Source organism: Hyposmocoma kahamanoa, unplaced genomic scaffold (genome assembly GCF_003589595.1).
Source record: "Hyposmocoma kahamanoa isolate Upper Pololo Valley unplaced genomic scaffold, ASM358959v1 192, whole genome shotgun sequence".
NCBI lineage: Eukaryota > Metazoa > Arthropoda > Insecta > Lepidoptera > Cosmopterigidae > Hyposmocoma > Hyposmocoma kahamanoa.
Window position 1 is genome coordinate 9,492,170 of NW_020653719.1, and position 22,462 is coordinate 9,514,631.

General features: G+C 34.5%; 2 protein-coding genes across 14 annotated transcripts in view; one reads left to right on the plus strand and one right to left on the minus strand.

Moving 5' to 3' along the window:
- Positions 1 to 3,751: 3,751 nt before the first annotated feature.
- LOC113226565 lies at positions 3,752 to 13,951 on the minus strand. Of its 2 annotated transcripts, XM_026459237.1 has the most exons (6): positions 13,537 to 13,951; positions 8,979 to 9,063; positions 7,524 to 7,654; positions 6,612 to 6,767; positions 4,707 to 4,779; positions 3,752 to 3,913 (listed from the first exon to the last, which is right to left on the minus strand). In XM_026459237.1, exons 2-6 carry the CDS (start codon positions 9,013 to 9,015, stop codon positions 3,819 to 3,821), a joined length of 492 nt encoding a protein of 163 aa, XP_026315022.1. In that variant the 5' UTR covers positions 9,016 to 9,063; positions 13,537 to 13,951; the 3' UTR covers positions 3,752 to 3,818. The 2 variants fall into 2 exon arrangements, with proteins under 2 accessions (XP_026315022.1, XP_026315021.1); XM_026459236.1 differs by lacking the exons at positions 8,979 to 9,063; positions 13,537 to 13,951 and adding an exon at positions 9,064 to 9,275.
- Positions 13,952 to 14,560: 609 nt separating this feature from the next.
- LOC113226569 (papilin) overlaps positions 14,561 to 22,462 on the plus strand; it is a 200,847-nt gene continuing 192,945 nt past the window's right edge. For all 12 annotated transcript variants that reach the window (XM_026459242.1, XM_026459251.1, XM_026459250.1 and 9 more), the window contains exon 1: positions 14,561 to 14,789. In XM_026459242.1, coding sequence (XP_026315027.1) covers positions 14,770 to 14,789 — 20 coding nt within the window. In that variant the 5' untranslated portion in view covers positions 14,561 to 14,769. The remainder of the gene's footprint in view (positions 14,790 to 22,462) is intronic.

Genomic DNA, 22,462 nt, shown 5'->3' on the forward strand with positions numbered 1-22,462 from the left:
TTACAAAACAAAGGGAATCATATTTCATAGGAAATTAAATATTCTAATATGTAATTTTCAAATTTTCATCCATTGTAGCTAAGCAAGTAAAACAATGACGTCACCCGTCAATTGTTTCGAATACGGACTGGCCAATCGGAGCGCAGTTGTCACTGTAATGATTTGGCAGAATAGTTTTCAAACAAATTAAATGACATTTCGTCTCTATTTCTGCTTATATTACTCGATGATTGTATGCATTGCAAAAGAGCATCAATCGCGCGTCAGTCGGAGGTCAATAATTGTACGATGGAAATAAGTATAATAAAAATAAATTAAAAAAAGGAATTGTGTACTTTTTTATTTCTGTAGTTTTTTGTAGTGTTTTTTATTTCTGTGTATAGGCTGTTAATATAATAATATTTAAGATCTATACATAGTGTGTGACGTAAAAGGTTTAATACATATTAATAGAATCTGCCGATATTAGCCCTGCAGAAACGTGCGGTTCGGGTAATTTACAATCTGGGCCCCAGAGTGTCTATGGGTCGTATTCTAGAACTCTACTCAATGCTCAAGTCAAGATTTGAGTACGGTTTAAAGCACTCGAAATCATACTCAAGTCCCTGCCATTAGGGTCGTATTTCCATTGCTTGTGTTTCCAGTGCAATCCTGACTTGAGCATTGAGTAGAGTTCAAGAATACGACCCTATGAGAGATAAATTTAAAAAGACTAACATTCTTACTCTAACGTCACAGTACATTTATGAAAATATTATTTATGTTAAGAAAAATATTAATATTTTTATGAACAATAGTGACAGACATAACATTAATACGAGGAATAAAAATAAACTAGCTGTTGTTGACAGTCGTCTTCATAAAGTCTCAAATTCATGTAAGGGGCAATGTATACGCTTCTATAATAAGATTCCGATTTATATTCAAAATTTGCCATTTACGAGATTCAAAACTATTGTGAAACAAAATTTTTACACTAAAGGCATTGACTTACTTACTTAATTGTAAGTCAATGACTAAAGGTTATTTATTATACAACTTCTGCGTACTTGGTTGACAGAAATCCGTGGTAGCGACCCGTTTAGCTCTTTCAAGTATTCACGATCTAAGGTATTTAAATTACATATTGTAGTGATAAATGTGTTGAAATGTATATATACAAAGAGCAACCCCTAGAGTTTCTTGCTCCTTCTTCTCAGGGGAATCTGTCTTACGAATGAGCGGTAGAGTTTAACCATTGTGACGATTTCAAGTGTAATAATGCTTACCTATGAAATAAAGATTACTTGACTTTGACAATACCACCACCACACCCGTCAATTTTCTATTGAATCAGTTTACTGAAAAAGGAAGCTAAGTTCCAAGACGTTAAAATTGAAAATTAAAAAAACTGATATTTTCTTAGATGAAAAGAGTAGAAGATTGAAGGACCTGCAAAAGATGAGGATACATCGCACCCCTCATGGAAGAATGGCGTAAGCGGAATTACGTCAAATATGTTTATTGCTCCATTAGATACAGAAAAATATAACCCACAGCCTCACGAATTGGAGATAAGATACAAGAGGATGTAGGTTATATTTTTCTGTATGTAATGAAGTAATAAACATATTTGACGTAATTCCACTTATGCCATTCTTCCATGAGGGGTGTGACGTGTAGAAAGATCTTAAGTAGTTATTATAAGTGAAAATATCTTTAAAAATATTAAGTAATAAATTAAACAATAAATATACAGTAATGAAAAATTTAACGGTTTCATTAAATCCGAAACAGTTTGAAACAGTTTCATGTCGCATTTTTCAACAAGATGGCGCTACTGCCCTAACAAGAATCTGCTGTAAACGTAACTCAAAATTGCTAACACTCACCTGGTATATGTGTGCGATGAACTTTAAAGTTTGCTGCGATAGCTATCAAAATGGGAGTATAAACTTAAAGGTAAATTATCAAATTGCAAGTTTTTCAAATTCCCCATTTACGGTTTTTAATTTCACTTAGAAAAATGTATTCCTGCAGCCACCAGCACACTAAGGGCGTCTTCAGATTAGACGCTTGCAGAAGCGATACAGTGGTGCCACTGTGACGTTGTAGCCGCGCCGTTATAAATATTCATACAATATTTAGAAGCACAGTTGCAGTGCCACGGTCGTGACATGCGCGCGCCCCTTTTGCGGTCACAATTAGTAAACTAAAAATTACTGAAACGTTACAGACGTGCGGCCGCCACGCCACAAGTGGCTAATTTGAAAGATCTACCGTTCAATATCAATAACAAAAATCTCGAATACTGTTATAATCTTTCACCTGTTACAACATATTTTAACTGCCTTTATGCTCGAACGCTTATCATGTATGACTGCCACGCAGAGGTCCCGGGTTCGATTCCCGGGCCGGGATGAATAATTATATGGCCAACATTTATTTCTTTCGTAGGTTATATAATTACAGGTTTGTCTATGTGTGTGTACATGGCATCCGCGATACAGGGTTTCCCTGGCTATGAGTGTGCGCGTTATATCGACTACCACGTTTATACTGGTTTTTAACCGACTTCAAAAAAGGAGGAGGTTCTCAATTCGACTGTATGTTCTTTTATTTTGTATGTATGTTACGCGATAACTCCGGTATTTGTGAACCGATTTTCATGATTCTTTTTTTTTTGGAAAGGGGGTACTTCCATAGTTGTCCCATTTCATTTTGAATAAAATCATCCACTTCTAAGGGTGACTGTTCACGCATGAAGATTCATTTGTATAAATAGCGCCTAAACTTTAATTTAGGAGCAATTATTTTAATGGTTGATTTTGCTATTTCTCCAATTCAAGGCGTTTTTCTCTCAATATACTTTGAGTAGTGAGAACCGATTTTTATTATCTCCAGTGTCAAGTCCTGTATAGTGGCGAACTAGGAGATATTTCAATAAAACTTAGCAAATAGACGTAATTCCACGTACTTTTGAGGTCGGTTTTTTTAGTACTCTGTACTAAGATTATTAAGAACACTGGACATGCCCACAAACAGTTAAGTAACATTACCTTCCATTTTGGCTTTGCCTTGATTGGCTAAAAATAAAGGTAGAGAGAAAAAACCCTCAATGGCTTTTTAAGACGCACGTTCAGCTTTGTAGTGAAATATATTACAAGACCAACAATGTAAGACATATTCAGAAAAATTTACCACGACATCCATGAGGTAAAGTCCTAAAGTACAAATGTCTTTAATTATGATAGAGGTGAACTTCCCGGAACACTATTTTAAACATTACGTGTTTCAAATCCAGGTGATCGTACGGTATGTTTTTAGATTAAAGAAATTAATTCTTATCTTGAGTTACAATATTACTTTACAGTACCATCCATCCTAAATTCATACTAGAAGCGCAGTGTTCAGCAGAATGCTGTTATGTTGTTATTTTCAAAGTAGATAATAAAAAAATGCTCTATTTTACACTAAAATACCTAACTGCGTTTACAGTGTGAATTCCTCGTAATACCTTTCAAAAATGATATAATATCAAGTATGATTGATATCATGCGTCAGTGCCTGCATTTTATATTTTGAATGTAACTTGCGATAAAAACTGCACTTTGTACACCAATAGCACTTTTAATATTTTGCTCTATTTTAAACTTTAAAATTTTGGCATTATTTAAATTTTAAAATACAGTTATTTTAAAACATTGCACAGTGCTTTCGTGGGCTAAACGACGCCTACTAGCCTGTAGGCTGCCATAACCGTAATGCAATAAGTAGATTCCGAAAAAATAGGACAAGTTGTATCAAATTTATTTGTTGGTACGATTGGCAGCTGTTCCTTATCGTCTGGCCTTTGCATCTCGGCGGTTTTTCTCTAACTCGTTTAGATAGTCGATGTACATACACTTGATTACAACTGGAAACTTGTATATACCTGAGAGAGTAAAAAATTAAGACCTCAGTGTAGGGAAACTAAGTGGTCATAAAATTATTGAAATTAATCTCGTAATGAAAAAGATACATTTCTCTTCGTTTAAAAATTCCATAAATTGGGCATAATTACGATTCTATAAATTACTATTCGCATATTTTTTTGCGCTACCATTTTACATCTACATAACATCAAATTTAATCAAATGTTTTTTATACAAAATGAATAAAATTGACTTTTTTTTTAACGCTGATAGACTCAGTTTCTTATAAGAATTATTTTATTGTATTGGATGAAAAGAATCGGGACAGCAGAAGTTGATTAAATTTAATAAAATGTTATCGATTATGTGTGACTTAAAAAAAAATTAAAATTGATCCACTTCTGTTGTCCCGATTTGTTTCGTTCTATACAATGAAATGATTCTTACATGAAACTGAGTCGATCAGCACTAAATAAAATTTTATCAATTTTATTCATTTTTATGGACAACTCACATTTGACCAAATAATTGATTATGTCATTAGATTTTTATTCAATTAAAAAATAGTTTTATTACACCCTGTATACAATAGATGTTTGAAAAAACTAGTTTTTAGCTGTTCACAGACGTTGCAACAATTGCTTTAATTATGTAATTTGATGAACTACTAATTCCAAAATGGATAATTTTAAGTTTTTATTTATCGATTATGCTCTGTACTAAACTTTCGCTCGTAAGTAACATGGCATTGTGTAGTCACTGCAAAATGGTATTATTAAAGTAGTTGTAGAAAATCTACTAATTTTAAGTTACCTGAAAAAATATTGGTGACGAAGCTCTTGTAAAGGGCATATATTGGCGAAATAATGCTGTCTTGCTCTTTTAACTGTGAAAAAAAGAATATAGCTTAGAAATGATAACAAAGTTCAAAGTCAATACTTAAAGTACTTTGCTCTACATACTTTCTAGGACACTTGTGAATACGTTTCCTAGAAAATATACGCGTAGAGCAATGTATTTATGTGACTTATATCTGTCCTTTGTTTAGTGGGGTCTATGGTTGTAGGACGCACATACGGTAGGTATTTTTAGACAAAAGTAGTAACTACAAAAATGGAAGTTTAAAATATAAATTAACGTATGGAGTAATAGAAATTATTCCGTGTTAATAACCGCATACGTTTTCAACTGATCAACATTGCAATAACACTGTCAATGATATGACCCAATTGTACCAGGCAACTATCAACGAAGGAAGCTGTTTCCGTCCCTGTTATAGTAGGCGTTTGTACTTCGGTACCACCACAATAGACCACCCTGCCTCCCTCTAGCTTTAACCACTAGTGGTGTCAAGAGGGATTTGAATAATATACGCGGATCTTTGATAATTGGTTCGGTATTTGTTGCTACCAGGATTCCAATGACACGTTTGTTTAATGCTAAAACTGACTTTGGCCTTTGCATGAGAGACTGCTTTATTTATTATTTTACCAGAGAAAAAACCATTCCAACGCGTGTCGCTGGCTGTTTATAATGTGTTATCCCCATTATCCCTATACACAAATCCTTATATGTGCACTGCATGCGTACCTGTAGTCGAATACCACTCATATGTATTTATTTAAACAGTGTGTAAGTCGAATGAATGGAATACAGTGTGCAAGGAACGGCGTCCCTCGTATGTAACAGACGTGTGGACACCAGGCTCACATAACCGTATACACGTTTTACATACGTCGCGGAACAATGAGCAACTCCGCTCCGACACATCGTCCGCTGAGCGTGGCATACACCTACTAGGAACACAGAAATTTTCACAAACACGTGTCTAGGTTGAGCCACTACAATAAGGCCGAAAGCCGAACGCCGCGGTTCTGAAACATTGAGATACGCTGAAATAAATTTGTTGGTGTATCTGCGAATCTGGCAATTCGCGCTGAGCGCTCTAAGAGGTTGGACGTTAGTTGTCTAGCGCTACGATCGATTCGGATAGCCCAAGCGGCTATGAAGTAGAGCCTCCGAATACCAAGGCGACAGAATGCGAGAGGAGATATTTAGCTTTCACGGGCCATGCCTAGACTACAAGCGAACAGATAACGTCAATACATGAATTTTACTATGATAGTGTGGGACATTTTGCACCTGTGTGCTTGTGTAGGGAAATATTTGAAATACATAAAACAAGCCTAAAATTTATTTACTCATTACATTTGGTTTGGACGTATAGGGCAGTCACTGGTGAAATGAGATTTGTATTCTAAAACATTTGAAAGTATTTATTGCATAATTATTTTATTTATATGTTAGTGTGATAATTTTATTGAATAGGTCATAGACCAATAAATATACTAGTACTTGTTTTATAATATTCTAATATTCTAATGCTTGAAATGGATATAATAAATAGCAGAACATATTTTTTTACGGTATTTACATTCGCATCCGCATAATAAACTATATTGGAAGATTTTGCCAAGTTGTTTTGAACAAAATGGCAATGTCATAATATAATTAAAGACTTTTGTAGCACGTGCATTTAACCCCTAATCGTTACCCAACGGTATTTACCGGTAACCTTAGCGACCATCGACTGGTGACGTAACTACAAATACCAGGATCGCATGAGCACACCACAGGTTACTACAGCGATAGCGTGAAAGATTTTATAAGGACGAATTTAATACTTGTGCGCATGTGATAAAGCTGAGTATGACTTACAATAACATTGCCGCATTTGTCGAACGCAGGGGGGCGTCTCGTGTTAATGCTTCGGATGTACTCTTGCCAACGCCGCATGGTTTCTGTGACGTCCTGTTGATCGCCCCACACTCCCTGTCGCACAGTCCAATACAGCGACCCGGCCAGGATGCCAGCCTGCCGAGGAGGTAGACGGAATGATGCATCCGTGATTACTAATAATGATGAAGTTACGAGGAGGTCTCTTCAGAATTGTAAACGAGTATAGTTTATTTATGTAGATTGAAAAAGATAAATAATAAATACTATTCAAATTTAAATAAAAATATTAAAAATTTTCACTTCTCATGCTCTTGAAGTTCATATTTATGCTGGGTGTAGCCTGCATAAAATAGGATTTTATGCTCTGGTGCATAAAATAGGATTTTATGCTCTAGTGCATAAATAAAAAAGCCATCACATTAAATATGTTTAATTGTTGTAATTTTACCATTGACTTACAACAATAATTTTACATTAAATTTTAATTAAATACGTCGTTTATTTGTAATATTGCGTTTAATTTGCAGAGTGTATAACTCGTTCATAAAACCCATTTTACCCTCGACTTAAGTATCCTTACTTAGACATACTCGTCTCGGGTGAAATCACGCGTTTTATGCACTTGTATTGTTTTGTAGAGAAAGTGTCAATTATCTAAACCAAAAATTTTCATGCTTTCCCAAATTCTCCAATATGTTTAACAGGTACTCCTATTTTTGTTTGCCGTTCATATTAAACAAAATTTTGGTGGATCTCGTTAAATAAATATTCTATGCAATAGAAGAAGGCATCATAAATTTATTCATAAATGAAAAGAGTTACAAAGTACTAGGCTCCCTGAAACCACAAAGAGTTTTGCTATCGCATCGTATGTAAATGAATTACACTAACTTTAACCAGGTAGATAATTTTGCCGTGTCCTATGTGTGGAAGTGGAGGTTTTGGTGGCTTGATGCCTCGGACTCTCTTCCAGTATTCCTCTTTGGAGCATACTTTGATGCAAGCCGGATTCATGGGCATTTCTGAAAAAAAAAAGCAATTTTACATCATTTACAATAAGAACGCTTTTGTAGCGAAGAGCACTTGATCCATGTATGAAGTGGAGATCGACTTTAACAATGTTTCTTTATTATAATTCTTCCGTCTATTCGAACAACTTATGACATTTTATTAGGTCAGTTTGTACAAGATTATTTGATTAGGATGTATTTATATTATCTACTTAAAGCAGAAATGAATGATGGTCAAATTTCTAAAGTGACAAAGTACAAGAGGATAAAATATATGTTAGGACAAGTCAAAATTAGCAGACTGCCTATTTCCACTGTTTTGCAATAGTCTGGTACTAATATAATAAAAAATATAAATAGTACATAATAATAGTAATATAATATAAATAATACTTTTATTAACTAACTACCCAATTGCGAAAACTAGATAGAGTGAGCCAATCGTTACATAATTTGTAATAAGTACTAGGGCAGCATATACAAGCAGAGTTGAATGAATGCCACAACATTCGTTACATACGCCCCTCGCGTGAGATAGCAAGCGACACGCTACGTTCGCAAGATAAAGAAAGAAAGTTTATTCGTCAAATGGTTGTGATTTGTAAAAGAACGCGATTTCGTTTCCTGACTTTGTTAATTGGAAGATTTAGGAATACTCCTACGTTATACAAACATAAAAGAGCTGAAAAAAATTCGCTATAAGCAATTTTATCTTTTATTATTGTTTTTGACATAGCTTGCATAAGAAAGTCGATTTAGAAATATGTAGAGTTTAAGCTTGTCCCGCGACAAGCTTTAACTCTTGGCCCACATTAAACTTAGTAGAAATAAAGAGTACAGGAAGGGAAAAGAACAGGTAAAGACGTAAAGGCTGTAACAAAACATGATGATATGAAAACAGGTACAACGGTGTAAAACATTCCCTACTTAAATACAGGTTATGATAAAAGGAACTTACCACAAAAGGGCCTGTATTTTCTACAAATATGGCTTATAGGCATTCCAGTTACAAGATTTTCAAAAGTACTACAAATATTATGCTTTACAAGCACTTAGGTTACATGATTTAGCTGGTCAGAATTTTATGTGAAGAGCACGTGTGCTCGCTTCGGAAATTTAGTAGAGAGTGGCGACGGAAAGAAGAAAAGTAGACTGACGAAGAAGAAAACAAATTAAAGAACCATTCAAAATTTCAAAGTAGGTGGCCAGGAACCGGAGAAAAGGGTGATAAAAAAGTGGGATGACGATAAAAGTGCTCGTGCTTGCGCTTGGTTGGTAAATTGGTAGCTTGAGACGGCATCGTCACAAGCTACCAATTCGTGAAAACAAAACTTACTATTGTAAGGGTCTATTGACGGTTGCTTTTCCCGCATGTTGGCTTCGAGAGTTACATACCAGTGTAATGTTAGAAAGTATGTTACCTGAAACAGGGAGACACGGACTTGGAGCGACGCATGGTTTAGAGCTGAGGGTCGGGTACTCCGAGACCCGCGCAAGATTGATAGTTCGGCAAGGGTCGCATCTGATCTTATCTGGCTTCAAATTTTGACAATTATCATCACACATTCTCAGGACACTAAAGGAATTTTACCAACAAATAATATTCAACGGGAACGTATAATTTGGACGAACACCTAAATGTGCATGAACGAAAAAATGTGACTTCTTCTTACATATATATTGGAATTGAAAATGACAATGAAAATCGGTTCATTTGTTTAGTGTTATTTTGATGACGTTTGGATTTCAAAGATTACGAATAAATAGAGAGATGGAAATATTTTTTTATAGTAGGTAATAAGTTGTCGAAGTGCATCTCCATCTGGAAACCACTTTTCGGCTATAATTAAATACATAATTTTTTCTTATTTATATTGTTTTTCCCTAAGTTGCTTGTTTTATCGTTTCTCTGAGTTTGTGATTGTTGTACATTTGAAAGGGAACAATTTTTTCGAATGTAATCGTGTATATTTGTATCTTCAAACAAACAGACGTTTCGGAACTTTCGTTTCGGTTTGTTTTTTAAAAAAAACAAATATACGTAACTTGGGTCAGAAAAAAAGTTAATTTCCTTGTTTCATTTTAATTATTATTGTATATAATTGCAAACATTCGACTAAATGCTTTTGTAATTGAATTTGTATTGAATGGATATTCAATTATTTTTTTGTGAAATTACTCCACAAGTTTGTTATAATTATTAATATGCTATGCTAACTAAGCCACAGAACGAACCAGCGGACCTCACGATTTTTTCCATGTGCTTGTTGTCGGGTCTTTGCATTTGGTTTTTCAACGACTTTTTAGCCGTAGCGCCATCTATGAGAAATCTATGAAAGTATTTCTTCACCCAGTTAAATAATTTTACAGTTACCAGCCCTGGCGAGAGATGTCGCTATTTTCTGTAATTAAATTTGTATTGAATGGATATTCAATTTTTTTCTGAAATTACTCCGCTGGTTTGTTATAATTATTAATACAAAGTTATTTTAAAAAAGGAATTTTTCCGAAAGAGATCTTTTTTTAGATTCCATTTCTTTTTGAAAAAATTCCTTCGATCCGGCCGGATTCGAACCGACGTTTTCTAGCAAACCGCGCCAGACGCTATACCAACTAAGCCTAAATGTTTTTGCCTTTCTTTTAAATGTTACATATTAACGAGTTCTTAGGTTTTCGCGATTGTTACATATAGGAAATGGAACTATTTTTCCGGATTTAAATCGCGTATATTTGTTTTTTCAAACCTTTTTTTGTTTGAAAAAACAAATATACGCGATTTAAATCCGGAAAAATAGTTTCATTTCCTATGCTATATATTTTTTAAAGTACACGTGATAGGGGAACAATACTTGTTGTATTGTTCCCCTACCACGTTCCCCTATCACAATACTTGTTGTATTGTTGTTGTGAAGTATTTCGTAATGCAAAGTGCGTCCCCATCTGGGCACTTCCAGGATAAATTCTTACCGAGCTAGCTTTCCTGGTAACACTCCCGGTATCTAAGTCTCAAAATATAAAAACAATGTCGCCTGTCAACGATTTACAGGACGGAAAAAGGTCAACGCAGAAAATTAAAAGTTCAAACATTTATTAATATCAATGTGAAGTATCTATTAACCCTTCCCACTGTTGAACTCCTAGTACCTCATACCTAGTACTCCTAGTACAGTCACAGTGATTACCTAGTACGTATGTGGCCACTTCTTATCTTATATTCTTATAAAACAGGGTTTCTTAACCTTTGTAGTAGCGGTAGAGCTCGTTGTGAAAAAGTTCGTACAGGTACTGCCGCCTTACCTATTTCGACCGCCAAGCAGTAATGTGAGCATTAATTACTGCGTTTCGGTTTTGAAGGGTAAGGACGCTGGTGATATTACAGGCACATGAGACTTGTCAACTTAGGTCTCAGGGTGCCGGGCGCAGTGGTGGTGCCCCTCAGATCTTTGCGATTTAAAGTTCTGAGTGGCACTGCAACTGTTATGGACAGGTGCGTCGCTTAGCACCAGGCGCACGATTCACCATATCATAAAAAAAAACCTTTTTCTAGTCAAGGCTCACTTATTTATTGAGCATTGGCTATAGAGGCATCGTCAGCTTAATAATTGTAAGTGTTCGACCTTTGTATGAATAATTATAACAAACTAGTGGAGTAATTTCACAAAATATAATTGAATATCAATTCAATACAAATTTAAATAATTAAAAAGCTCAACACTTAATAAAACGTGAGCTAAAAATTAATTTGTGTAAAATCTGTAACGTCAAAAACCCGCCACTTTTTGTTTTTCTATATTCAATCTCATCATTTGAAAGAGCCCATTTGCCCTAGCCGAAAAGATGATGAAGAAGAAATTTGCAATGAAAAAAAGATGGATGGCAACCAATTTAGAATAAGTAGAAGAATAATATATATTTTTCATTTCATGAAATTGACGTTGTTTACCGATTTTGTATGTAACAAAGCATGTTTTGTTTTAGCATACATTATGCATGTAATAGGAAATTGACCAATGCATCTGGTTTTTGTGATAAAACTATGAAGTTTTGTAATAAGCATGAGTTAACTACATGTAATATTATGTATTTTGGACTGTAGCGGACTACCAATAGGGTTCGGGTGCTAATGAAGAATGAGCAAGGCCAAAGGAAATGTACAAGTTACAGTTTACTAAAACTAATGAAGTAAAGTACGAACGAAATAGAGAAAACAATGACTTAAAAAAGGAAAAGGCGCCAAAAATAAGTATATTTAAATTTAAAATTTCAATCTACAACGAAACTGCTCAAGAAACTACGATTTATACGAATACGCCACAAGGACTAGAAATAAATTTTAACATATAATTATAGATTTTATATCGAGTTCTTAGGTTTTCGCGATTGTTACACATAGGAAATGAAACTATTTTTCCGGATTTAAATTGCGTATATTTCTTTTTTCAAACAAACCGACGTTTCGGGCCCTTTACAGGTTCCATGGTCACGGTTGACTGAGGTGGTACAGTCTTCAACCAGTTATGTCTAATAATAATGCAAACCAACCTTATTTTTTCACTATAGTTACAATAGTTATTAATTAAATATCTTATTTTCAATTTTACAAAGAAAACATTCCAATTTTATGCTACATTAAGTTTTACAAATTATTTTATTGAATAAATTTTTATTAAGTTTAATTTATTATTAATTATTAATACAAATTAGAATAAACTAGAACATATTATTAGTACTGCAGAGTTATGTCTGTTTGGGATTTTTCATTAGAGGAAATACTGGATCCCAAACTGGTGGTACGGAGAAACCATTTTCCCTGTTGAAATTAGGATGTTTTTTAATTTCAATGGCCTCTCGCAGCATCCTGGGTAGATAACAGACTTCTTTTGCAAGAACCTGGGGTTTGTCAAACTTCATTGAATGTGTAGGTTTATCCATGACATGCTCGCAGACTGCAGACTTGTTTACGCGACGGTGTTTGACATCAGCTGATATGTTCTTTGACGCGGGTACAAATACTTCGCTTTGTTTGTCCAATATTATCTTATAATATAATTATAATATATGATATAATTAGTCCAATTTAAATTCGGAAAAATAATTTCATTTCCTATATAGATTTTATTTTTATTTAAAGATATTTAAGGAAATGACACAGGCCCTGGACTCTTCTCACAAACGGCACACAGTTTTATTGAATTTAAATCTTAAGTGTTAAGATTGTTCCGGCTCTTGACGCTGCACCATACAATTCACATATAATGAACTGAAGAAATGGCCAATGTCTATCCTAAGATCAGCAAAAGAAAAATTCACGAAGACTTGGCTGTATGGTTTTAAACCTTTCCCTCCTTAATGGAAAGAATTTAAAAAAACATCAACACAAAGCAATGCAAACAATGTGTCGATTTCAAGTAGAGCACACACAGCTCTTCTTAAGTCTGTTCAATCTGAAAATGTGAGATGGTTTCATGGATAGATTGGATAGGTATTATGTGTAAGTCGTCACGCTGACGTTAATTGATTAAATGACAGAAATAATGCACCCTTTTTTGGCTGTAAACTCGAACAAGATATTTAAAAAAGCCACGCAAAATGTACCAGGCGAATAGAAACTTAGATCACTGTAATCGACTAAAATTGGTTGTACGTTTTTGTTAAGTCTCCTAAATCCTATTTAGACTATTGCAATCTAAATCCCCTTTCTATTTGAGCATTATATTATTTTAAGCAAATAATAACAACGATAAATTCATCATCATTATTATCATTATTATTAAATTTGATATAACATTGTGATAATTATTTATCATTTAAATATACTTCGTTTCAATTGCTTTATTTACATAGATTAAGATTGCATTATTAAATGATAAAATGGTGAACGAAATTATTCTTACCAATTTGAAATTTTATACAATTTTCATATTATTATTAAAATGGTGTCGAACGTTTTCAATGCACTTATGACTTCAGCTATCAATATCTTGGCCCTATTGATTTAGGTTCTTCGTGTAAATTGTGACAGCTTTGTTAAATATCGATTTAACTGTGTCAGGGCCATTGAAGTTATTGTGCACATCGTGGTACTCGTTTTGACATCTGCAGTTCCAACAGAAACGGTATCTGAATCGACTCATAAGTTCTTTGGCGTAATGTCGGATCCGCGCGATTGGCCGGACGTAGATAGGCCCACGCGCGTACATCCTGTGCCCCTTGCGCAAACGCAGCTTCCGTGCCTAGCCTAGATAGTGATTGCGAAAGGTTGCCAAAATACTGGCCCTATCGTTCAAGGGCCTGGCTCGGTTTTCAGCTTCCGTCCTCCCATATTTCTAATATCCTCGATAACTTTCTAGTTTCCTTTGAACTTCGATCTTTGTAGAGACGTCGGAACAATTCTTTTGGCTTACGGTTGGTTGGTAACCTATAGATTTATCATTTTCAGCCGTGATGTTTTGCTATAAGTATTTTGTTATATTGTAATGTGAATTCTCAGAATTGACTGCGGTCTTATGGGTGGAATTTTACGATTTAATTTTTCAGTTTCGGATGATTAACTTTGACAACTTTGACATCTGGCATTAATTCACAATTACTTGTGCCTTAGAACAATAAAGTTTTTACGTAGACGGAGTTTTTAGCTTTGTTCTTTTTTTCAAAACAGCTCAAAATAGAGCGAAAAGATATTTTGATCAACTTTTTAATGCGTATGATCAGCGGTTGTTACAGCAAGTAATTTGAAGGCGGCACTCGATAAAAAATATACTGTAGGAAAGATGAAATTCGTACTGAAAGCCAATGATATCTATGCTCACTGCTGAAAGCTGTATTGGAGGCAAAGACCAAATTCATTGAGTGGCGGTTTTCATGAATGGTGCGCAGTGGTGGGGCGAAGATGCGCTGTTGCTATCGCCACTCGGTGCCCCGGAGGCTGCGCGTCAGTACACTCCGTTAGTCCGCTGTGTGTGCGCCGGCGCCACTGCGCGAACTCGCGCGCCAAATTTGAATTTTAAAACTTTTCTCTTCGTTTTTTTAATCGAAACAATAAAAAATCGACACGTGCAGTAGTGGTGATAGTTAAGTGATTTTTTTCAAGGAATTTCAAACGAACGTTTTTTGGGCATGCTGCAGTGATGGGGTGTTTTAACTTGAGGTAGGTTTTAATTACAATTTTGAAAAATATTGCTAATTGCGTCATTATTGTTTTTAATATTTTCTTAATGAATTTTCACCATGGATAAAGTTTATAAGATCTATGTTTTTGCACAGATTCGGTAATCTACTTCTAAAATCTATAAAGCATCTTGCCGTCTCTTGTAATTTATTAAGGCTCTCGTATTAAGTTGTTACTTTAAATAGTCGTGTATACTAATAGATAATGTCTAATCTATTTGTAAGTGTATAATCTGTACATGGAATCGAGTAAAGTTTCCAAAGTTTTGCTACAAGATATGTGACTGTATTGTTTGAAACTTCCGCATTTCATAGCAATATTGCGTAACTATCGTTTGTATTTTCAAATAAGCATTCATTCATTCGTTCTTACGAATTCATCAGTTGATACTTCTTTTTGCTTGGTTACCTTATGAGTTTGGTACTATTTCAAATAATTCTACATTCTGTTACAAATTTGTAACATGATATTGCTTACATTTTGCTTTAATGGTACAGAAGTCAAACTTAAGTGTAAAATTTGGCGACTTCGGTGGCTCTGCAATTAGTACTGTAAGTGCCAGACGAGGAGGATATTTTCAAAATTGGTTCGTCGTTCGTTGCTCCAATATTTACAGTTCCGTGGATTCTCTACTTTGGGATCATGCATTTGGTATGGTTAACTTACATATTATTATTATTAAACTTAGAAAAATCTTGTACAAAAATGAGCTTTCACACCGTGCTTGTACATTTTATTATTGAGTTCTACGTTAACATTGAAGCGCGGCTAAATAACAAGGTGTCAACGTACTTTGAACGTCTGGATTTTGAAGCTTCAAATTATACGGCGTTGAAAAAGCTTGCGCGTGCGATTCGCATGTCACGTCAGCCTGGAGCCAGTGAAAAGAGGGTTAGGGAAGGAGGGGCAGGGGCCCAAATCCCGCCGCACACGAACTGGATCTCGGCCAGAGAAAAAATAAAAAAATGACAAAAAAGAAGGCGCGATTAAAACTATTGTTCCTTTATCCTGCAACTCGAGATGAGAATTTCTCGACCAGTTCATGCATAAATTCATCGGTTTTGTGAGCGCATAATTGATACTTTGTTGTTTACTTTTTGCTCTCTCGTTTAGGTAGATAAATATTTTTTTCTACTCCTGTCCGTGTGCTTCAATTTGTCAATTTTAACTTCATAAACCATTACCACAAACGCGCTCTTTTTAGTTCTGAATCAAAATTTTATTGTCTATGGTACTCGCCACTTAGCTGAAAAAATTCTTTATTGAGTTTCAAAAAAAGAACGTCGTACTTTTGTTTTATATTTATTTTGTAAATTTGAAATACGACGCTACTCAAACGATCTTCTGCCTCCTGATTGGTTAAATTGGCCGAAAGGTCTTGCAACAGGGCCATAAACCTTTATAAAAAAAATATTCGTTTGTTTGGCTTTCGTTTGAGTCTGTTGTCATCATCGAGTATATAACCAGAAATAGAGACGAAATTAGGACCATCCATCTAAGTCAACGGCAACTCATCAGGCAAACGGGACTTATATCACTTTTAAATATCAACTCTCGTTTGCGCTGAAATCACAAATAAGAAAACTGAAATAGTACAGCGCCATCAACTGACCTGTGTGTACGTCTCCGTATATTCCAAAAAATATTCTGTATTTATTGTAATAATATTTATTGATATAATATCTCTAACAAAGGGGGCTGTTCTATTCGGTGGTGTGGGAAAATCAGCAAAACATCTAATTACAAAACAAACGGCATTACATTTCAACGGTAATTATATATGTATAGGAAATGAAACTATTTTACCGGATTTAAATCGCGTATATTTGTTTTTTCAAACAAACCGACGTTTCGGGCCCTTTACAGATCCCATGAAAAAAGAAATATACGCGATTTAAATCCGGAAAAGTAGTTTCATTTCCTATGTGTAACAATCGCGAATACCTAAGAACTCGATTGTATATATGTAATTTTTCAATTTTCGTTCATTATAGCAAAGCTCAAGTTAATTTGGTCATTTTAAATTGAAACAATTGACGTCACCCGTCAATTGTTTCGAATTCGGGCTGGCCAATTGGAGCGCAGTTGTCACCGTAATGATTTGGCAGAATAGTTTTCAAACAAATTAAATGACATTTCGTCTCTATTTCTGGTTATACACTCGATGGTTGTCATGGATCGTTAACAAAACATAAATTAAATATTGGTTGTGTTTCATCATTTTATTTACTCGTAGAAAAAGTATTATAAACAATCATTACATAATTTGATCTTAAAATCCGTACCTATTACTAACTTTAAGAACCCTTATTATGCAACAATTCTGTAAAATACTATAATAATAGTATTTTAATAACCAAAAGATTTAATATTTAAATGATTTTTCTTTTGAATGCTAAGTACCTAAACTCAAATCGTTTGGTAAAATGTATTGTTCGTTTGTTTCTTGGCTAACAAAGAAAAGTGATAAGTTTATTGTTATATTGAACAGACATTGTTGACAGATATTTCTCACCATTGGTGTAATAAGGTCACATATGTAAAATGATAATTTTTCAGGACAGAGGTTCAAATATTCTACGAACATAAAGATAGTAACACGAAAAATAAGTGTCGGTTTCTTTTTAAAACAATTACGCTAGACATTCCAAATTATAATAATAAAAACTTTTCTGTAAAAAAAAATTGCATTGTTTTTTGTTAATAAATTGTGGCAATTCTTTTTAGTTTTAAAAGCATGGACAATTCTGGTCTGAAATTCTGCACCGGAGTCGATAATATTTTTTTAAGAATAAAAGTGAAAGCAAAAATCTAACAAAAAGCACATATAAAAATTCGTGAGGCCCAGGCCCGCCGATTTCTTCAGTGACTTAGTTGGGATAGCGTCTGGCACGGTTTGCTAGAAGACGTCGATTCGAATCCGCCCGGATCAAAGGAATTTTTTTGTAAATGTTCGATCTTTGTATTAATAATTATAATGAAAGTAAATATAAAACAGTGTTTTGGTATATCGAATTCTTGGGTCTTCGCGATTGTTACACATAGGAAATTAAACCAAACCTTTCGTTTGTTTGAAAAAACAAAAGTACGCGATTTAAATCCAGAAAAATAGTTTCATTTCTTAAGTGTTATGGTATACCAATCATATTTTATAAGTTTATTATAATAGACAGTTAATGTTATTTTGAGGCAACACACTTGACGGACATAAGACCTGGCTGCCCATAATACAGGGGATTCTAGTTTGGGAGCTAAGCACATCACTGTATAATTTTTTCTGTATTTTGGAATAAAGTTTTTTTTTAATTTATGGCTCCTATTTAATCTTAGAACGGTTACCGGCTGAATGAGAAGTTCTGTTTTTATATTTGACCCTGCGAGGATGAGGAGGGCTCATTATTAGTCAGCAAATTTTTGGTCGAGTACAGTTTTTTATGCTGTATATTAGTGATATCACGTTATACTATCAAATTAATTGAATTCATATTGAACTATTAAAAGAAAATAATATTTTTGCTGAGTCCACATACACGGAATTTTTTATAGCGTGGAACGAAAAGACCTACCAAAGTCGAATACTTCGTAGACATTTAGTAAAATTAGTATGATTATAAAATTTGTACAACAAACTGTATTTTTGTAATGAATACACTCATCATCATCCACAGCCCGACTTCACCCAATGCTGGGTGTAGGCCTCCCGTAGTTTGTGCCATCCACCACGATCCTGTGCTAATCTCACCCATCTACTGCCCACAACTACTTTGACAATGTCGTCCACCAATCTCGCCACAGGACGTCTCACGTTTCTATATCCATTTCTTGGCCACCATTCGGTTATCGCCTTACTCCACCTGCATTCACCACGTCTCGCTACATGTCCCGCCCAGCTCCATTTTAAACTCGTTATCCGACATCCTATGTCCTAGACCTTAGGTCGTCTACGCATTTCGAAATTCGGAAGTCGATCTATTAGATTGATGCCGAGCATGACGCACTCCATGGCTTTTTGTGCGACTCTCATTCTATCTATCTATCTTGCGTCCACGTCTCGGCACCGTAAGTCTAAACACGGTAACCTATCACAAACTCGAATTCTTTTTCCGAAATAACGTTTGTTTGAATTTTCATTACACCGAAAACAGAATTATAACGAAACCGTTGCTCTTTCAGGATGTGTTGGGTGTTTATCGCAAAGACACGATAAGGTTCGGTTAGGTTAGGTTAAGTTAGTCGCTGGTGGAGGCGCGGACGAGTGCAATAGTGTACCCGTACCCCTATAAGCGGATCTTCAAACACTGTGGAGAATGGAGGAGTTACAAAAAATGTAAATGAAATATGGGGTAGTAATGACCCTCCTGAACCTAGACGTACTCCTTTCGTACTACATCCTTGTGGGGTTAAATTAAGAGAGTTGTAAAATTTCATATTTACGGAATTGTTCATGTTATGAAAGCACTTTTGACATATGATATCCTGTGGCTTACGTTATTGTAGCAAGAGTATGATTTGTGTTAACAAATTCTTCAAACACTTTAAAAGAAAGATTCTTCGTCTTTTGTTGCAAAAAACTAGGTTACTGTGATTGTAGTTGTAAATTTTATACTCCATGGTCACTGCTTTAAATGTAAATTCACAACCTGTGTCACAATCCCAGATGGCCATGTACAACCAACGGCTGGCTATTTGCGAGAAATGGCCTGAATGGCTAGAAGTATTGCTGGCTATTATTTCGTGTCACGTGTTCTCTATAGTTCTGCACTACGCGGAATAATTTCCAAGGATTCTGAAACGAGAAATAGCAATAAACAATTTCAGCTATTAGGCATGTATATTCTTGTAAGTGTAGTACTAATGAAATAACTTTGGAAAATATTTGTTGTTCACTTCAAGCCGTCCATTTAATCAATATTATCCATTGACTTACAAATATTATCCTTAAAAGAAAAAATGTCCTGTTATTTTTGACATCAAAGTCATTTTCAGTTATTACACAAAATCTTTTCTATACATAAAATACTTAAACATAAATTGACACATACAACATATATACTTGTACGTATGTAAGGTTATTTACTTGCACTTCTGCCCATACCAATCTAACCAACAGTATTGTCTTGATACCGCGGCGTTCTTTTCCCCGCTTTACTCCAAAACCCGCTTCAACTCTGTACTTGTAACGTGTTAGGTACTCAGCAGAAGTCTAGTACATAAAACTCTTTGTGCTTCTGCGATCCTAGTAGATGTAGGTACAAGCGAGGGACTGTTTAGACTGACAGACAGTCTGTCTGGCGTCCGGCGAAACGAGTACGACGAGACGGGATCGTAAGGTTATTTCCACGAGGCGAGCCGATATTTTCTTCTATAAAAAATTACGAATAATTTGTGTTACTACAGTCCATTTGTTTAGGTACTTAACTAAATGTAAACAATCTTTGTACATCTTTTTATTGAAACATTTACTTTCGAAATCAATTGGTATAAAAATAGGCACGCAATTTCATGTGAAGCTAAGTATTTGTGCTTGAAGGTAAGTAAAAATCATTTTATAAATGTATATTTCATTAAATAGGTAAGTTCCTAAACAAATGGACTATATGAATGCTTTTATTTAAATTTATTCACAATTCTTGGACATTTTCGGTGCTTACACAGTTATTTAACAACGTTGTTGATTAGTTAGGCCAGGAAGAGTACGCAGCCGTATATATTTGATAACATATTTGAGGGATTTAATAACATTAATAAGGTATTTAAAAAGTGTACAAAAACAAGTACTTTTTTAAAATTATGGTGTACTTAACTTTCCAATCGCTCTTCGTATTTCGTTAGTTTCAAGCCTGACCAACTCCCGCAATTGCGTAGCATTAGTTAAATTTTTCGTATCACAAATTTAGTTATTTCAATCGCCGATTAAACGTGCAAATGTTTTCGTACATTTTTGTTTATAAGGCTAGATAATGTTCTATCTATTATAAACCTCCTAAAGACTTTCTACACCAAAAAAGATACTTATAATCTGTTACTATAATGTAACTCAAATATTTTTTCTAGAGTAACCATAAATGTATTTATTACGCACGAATAAAATAACACATCTCCTAAAAATGAAAAATTTCATTTACGACGTAAAACACGAGGTACTTTATTTCAATCGTTTTCGTCACACTTTTGCCTTAATAAATCCATCAGATGCAGTTATTGAAATTTTTACACTTTTTATTTTTCCTGTAACGTTTCAGTGGGACCGTCGAAATAAATAAACAAAAAAATATTATCGAGTTCTTAGGTTTTTGCGATTGTTACGCATAGGAAATGAAACTATTTTTCCGGATTTAAATCCACACAAAAAACAAAGGTTTCTTCACGTATTTATTTTCTCAAACAAAGGTTGGTTTGAAAAAACAAATATACGCGATTTAAATCCGGAAAAACAGTTTCATTTCCTAAAAAAAAATATTAGACAATATCACATATGTCGCTCTGATTACAAAGCAAGTAACTAAAGCATTTGTGTTATGGAAATCGGAAAAGACGGTATCACAAACACCCAGACGCGAGAAAATATAGAAAAGTTTGTTTTCTATATTAACAGTTGTGCAAGCCACTTGACCACAGAGGGTCGTCATAAAATAGGAAACATGACGATTAGTGAAAATTCGGTTTTCGAAGCTGAGTAAGATTTAGTAGCAGTAGAGCTCCTTGTGAAAGAGTTCGTCCAGGGAAGTACTGCGCCCTTACCTATTTTTGCCGCCAAACAGTAATGTCAGGATTACTTTGTTCCAGTTTTGAAGTGTGCTGGTGAAATTAGAGGCACATGGGACTTGTCAACTTATGTCTCTGGGTGACGGGCGCAGTGGCAGTGCCCTCAGATCTTTGCGATTCAAAGCTCTGAGTTGCACTGCAACTATTATGGGCAGGTGTGTTGCTTACCATCATGCGCACGACTTCACTTACACTTCATTCATCATCACTTAATATTATATATGTATAAAAAAAAATGCCTTACTCCGTTAAGACCAATATGTCAGGTGTGGTAGTTGTTTTATATTGAATGCTATTTTCAAAATATTTAACTATTATTTTTTATTAATATGTGAGTTTCATTTAAAGTAATATTGTATAAAAAGAAATTAAATGTGGGTTATACCACTATTTTGATGTTATCCTCAATTTATATACGAATAAATAAAATATAGGCTCATAGAGGCAGAACACACAAAAACCACATCATGATGATTTTCCCAAAATTAGAAACGGAATGATTTCAGTGTTGGTAGCCCTGTAAATTTCTCCGAACTTACTTTCCGGATATACTAACAAATTTTGTGTGCTACATTTTCCTGTTTGATTCGTCGTAACACTACGAAATTCTAAATCTACGAAAGGAAGACTCCTTCATCTATTAAGGAAGGCATGATTATATAGATATATTATAATGTTATACGAAAGTAAATAATACACACGTGTATATAACATAAGTGTAACAAATGACGCTTAGTGTATAAAATGGTAAATATTCATAAAATGTTACAGAAGTACTTATATGTTTTTTTCTTTCAAACAAATTCACGTTTCGGGTTTTACAGGTCCCACTGTCACAACTGGCTGAGACGGTTTAAAGTCATCAACCAGTTATACCTAACATTAAT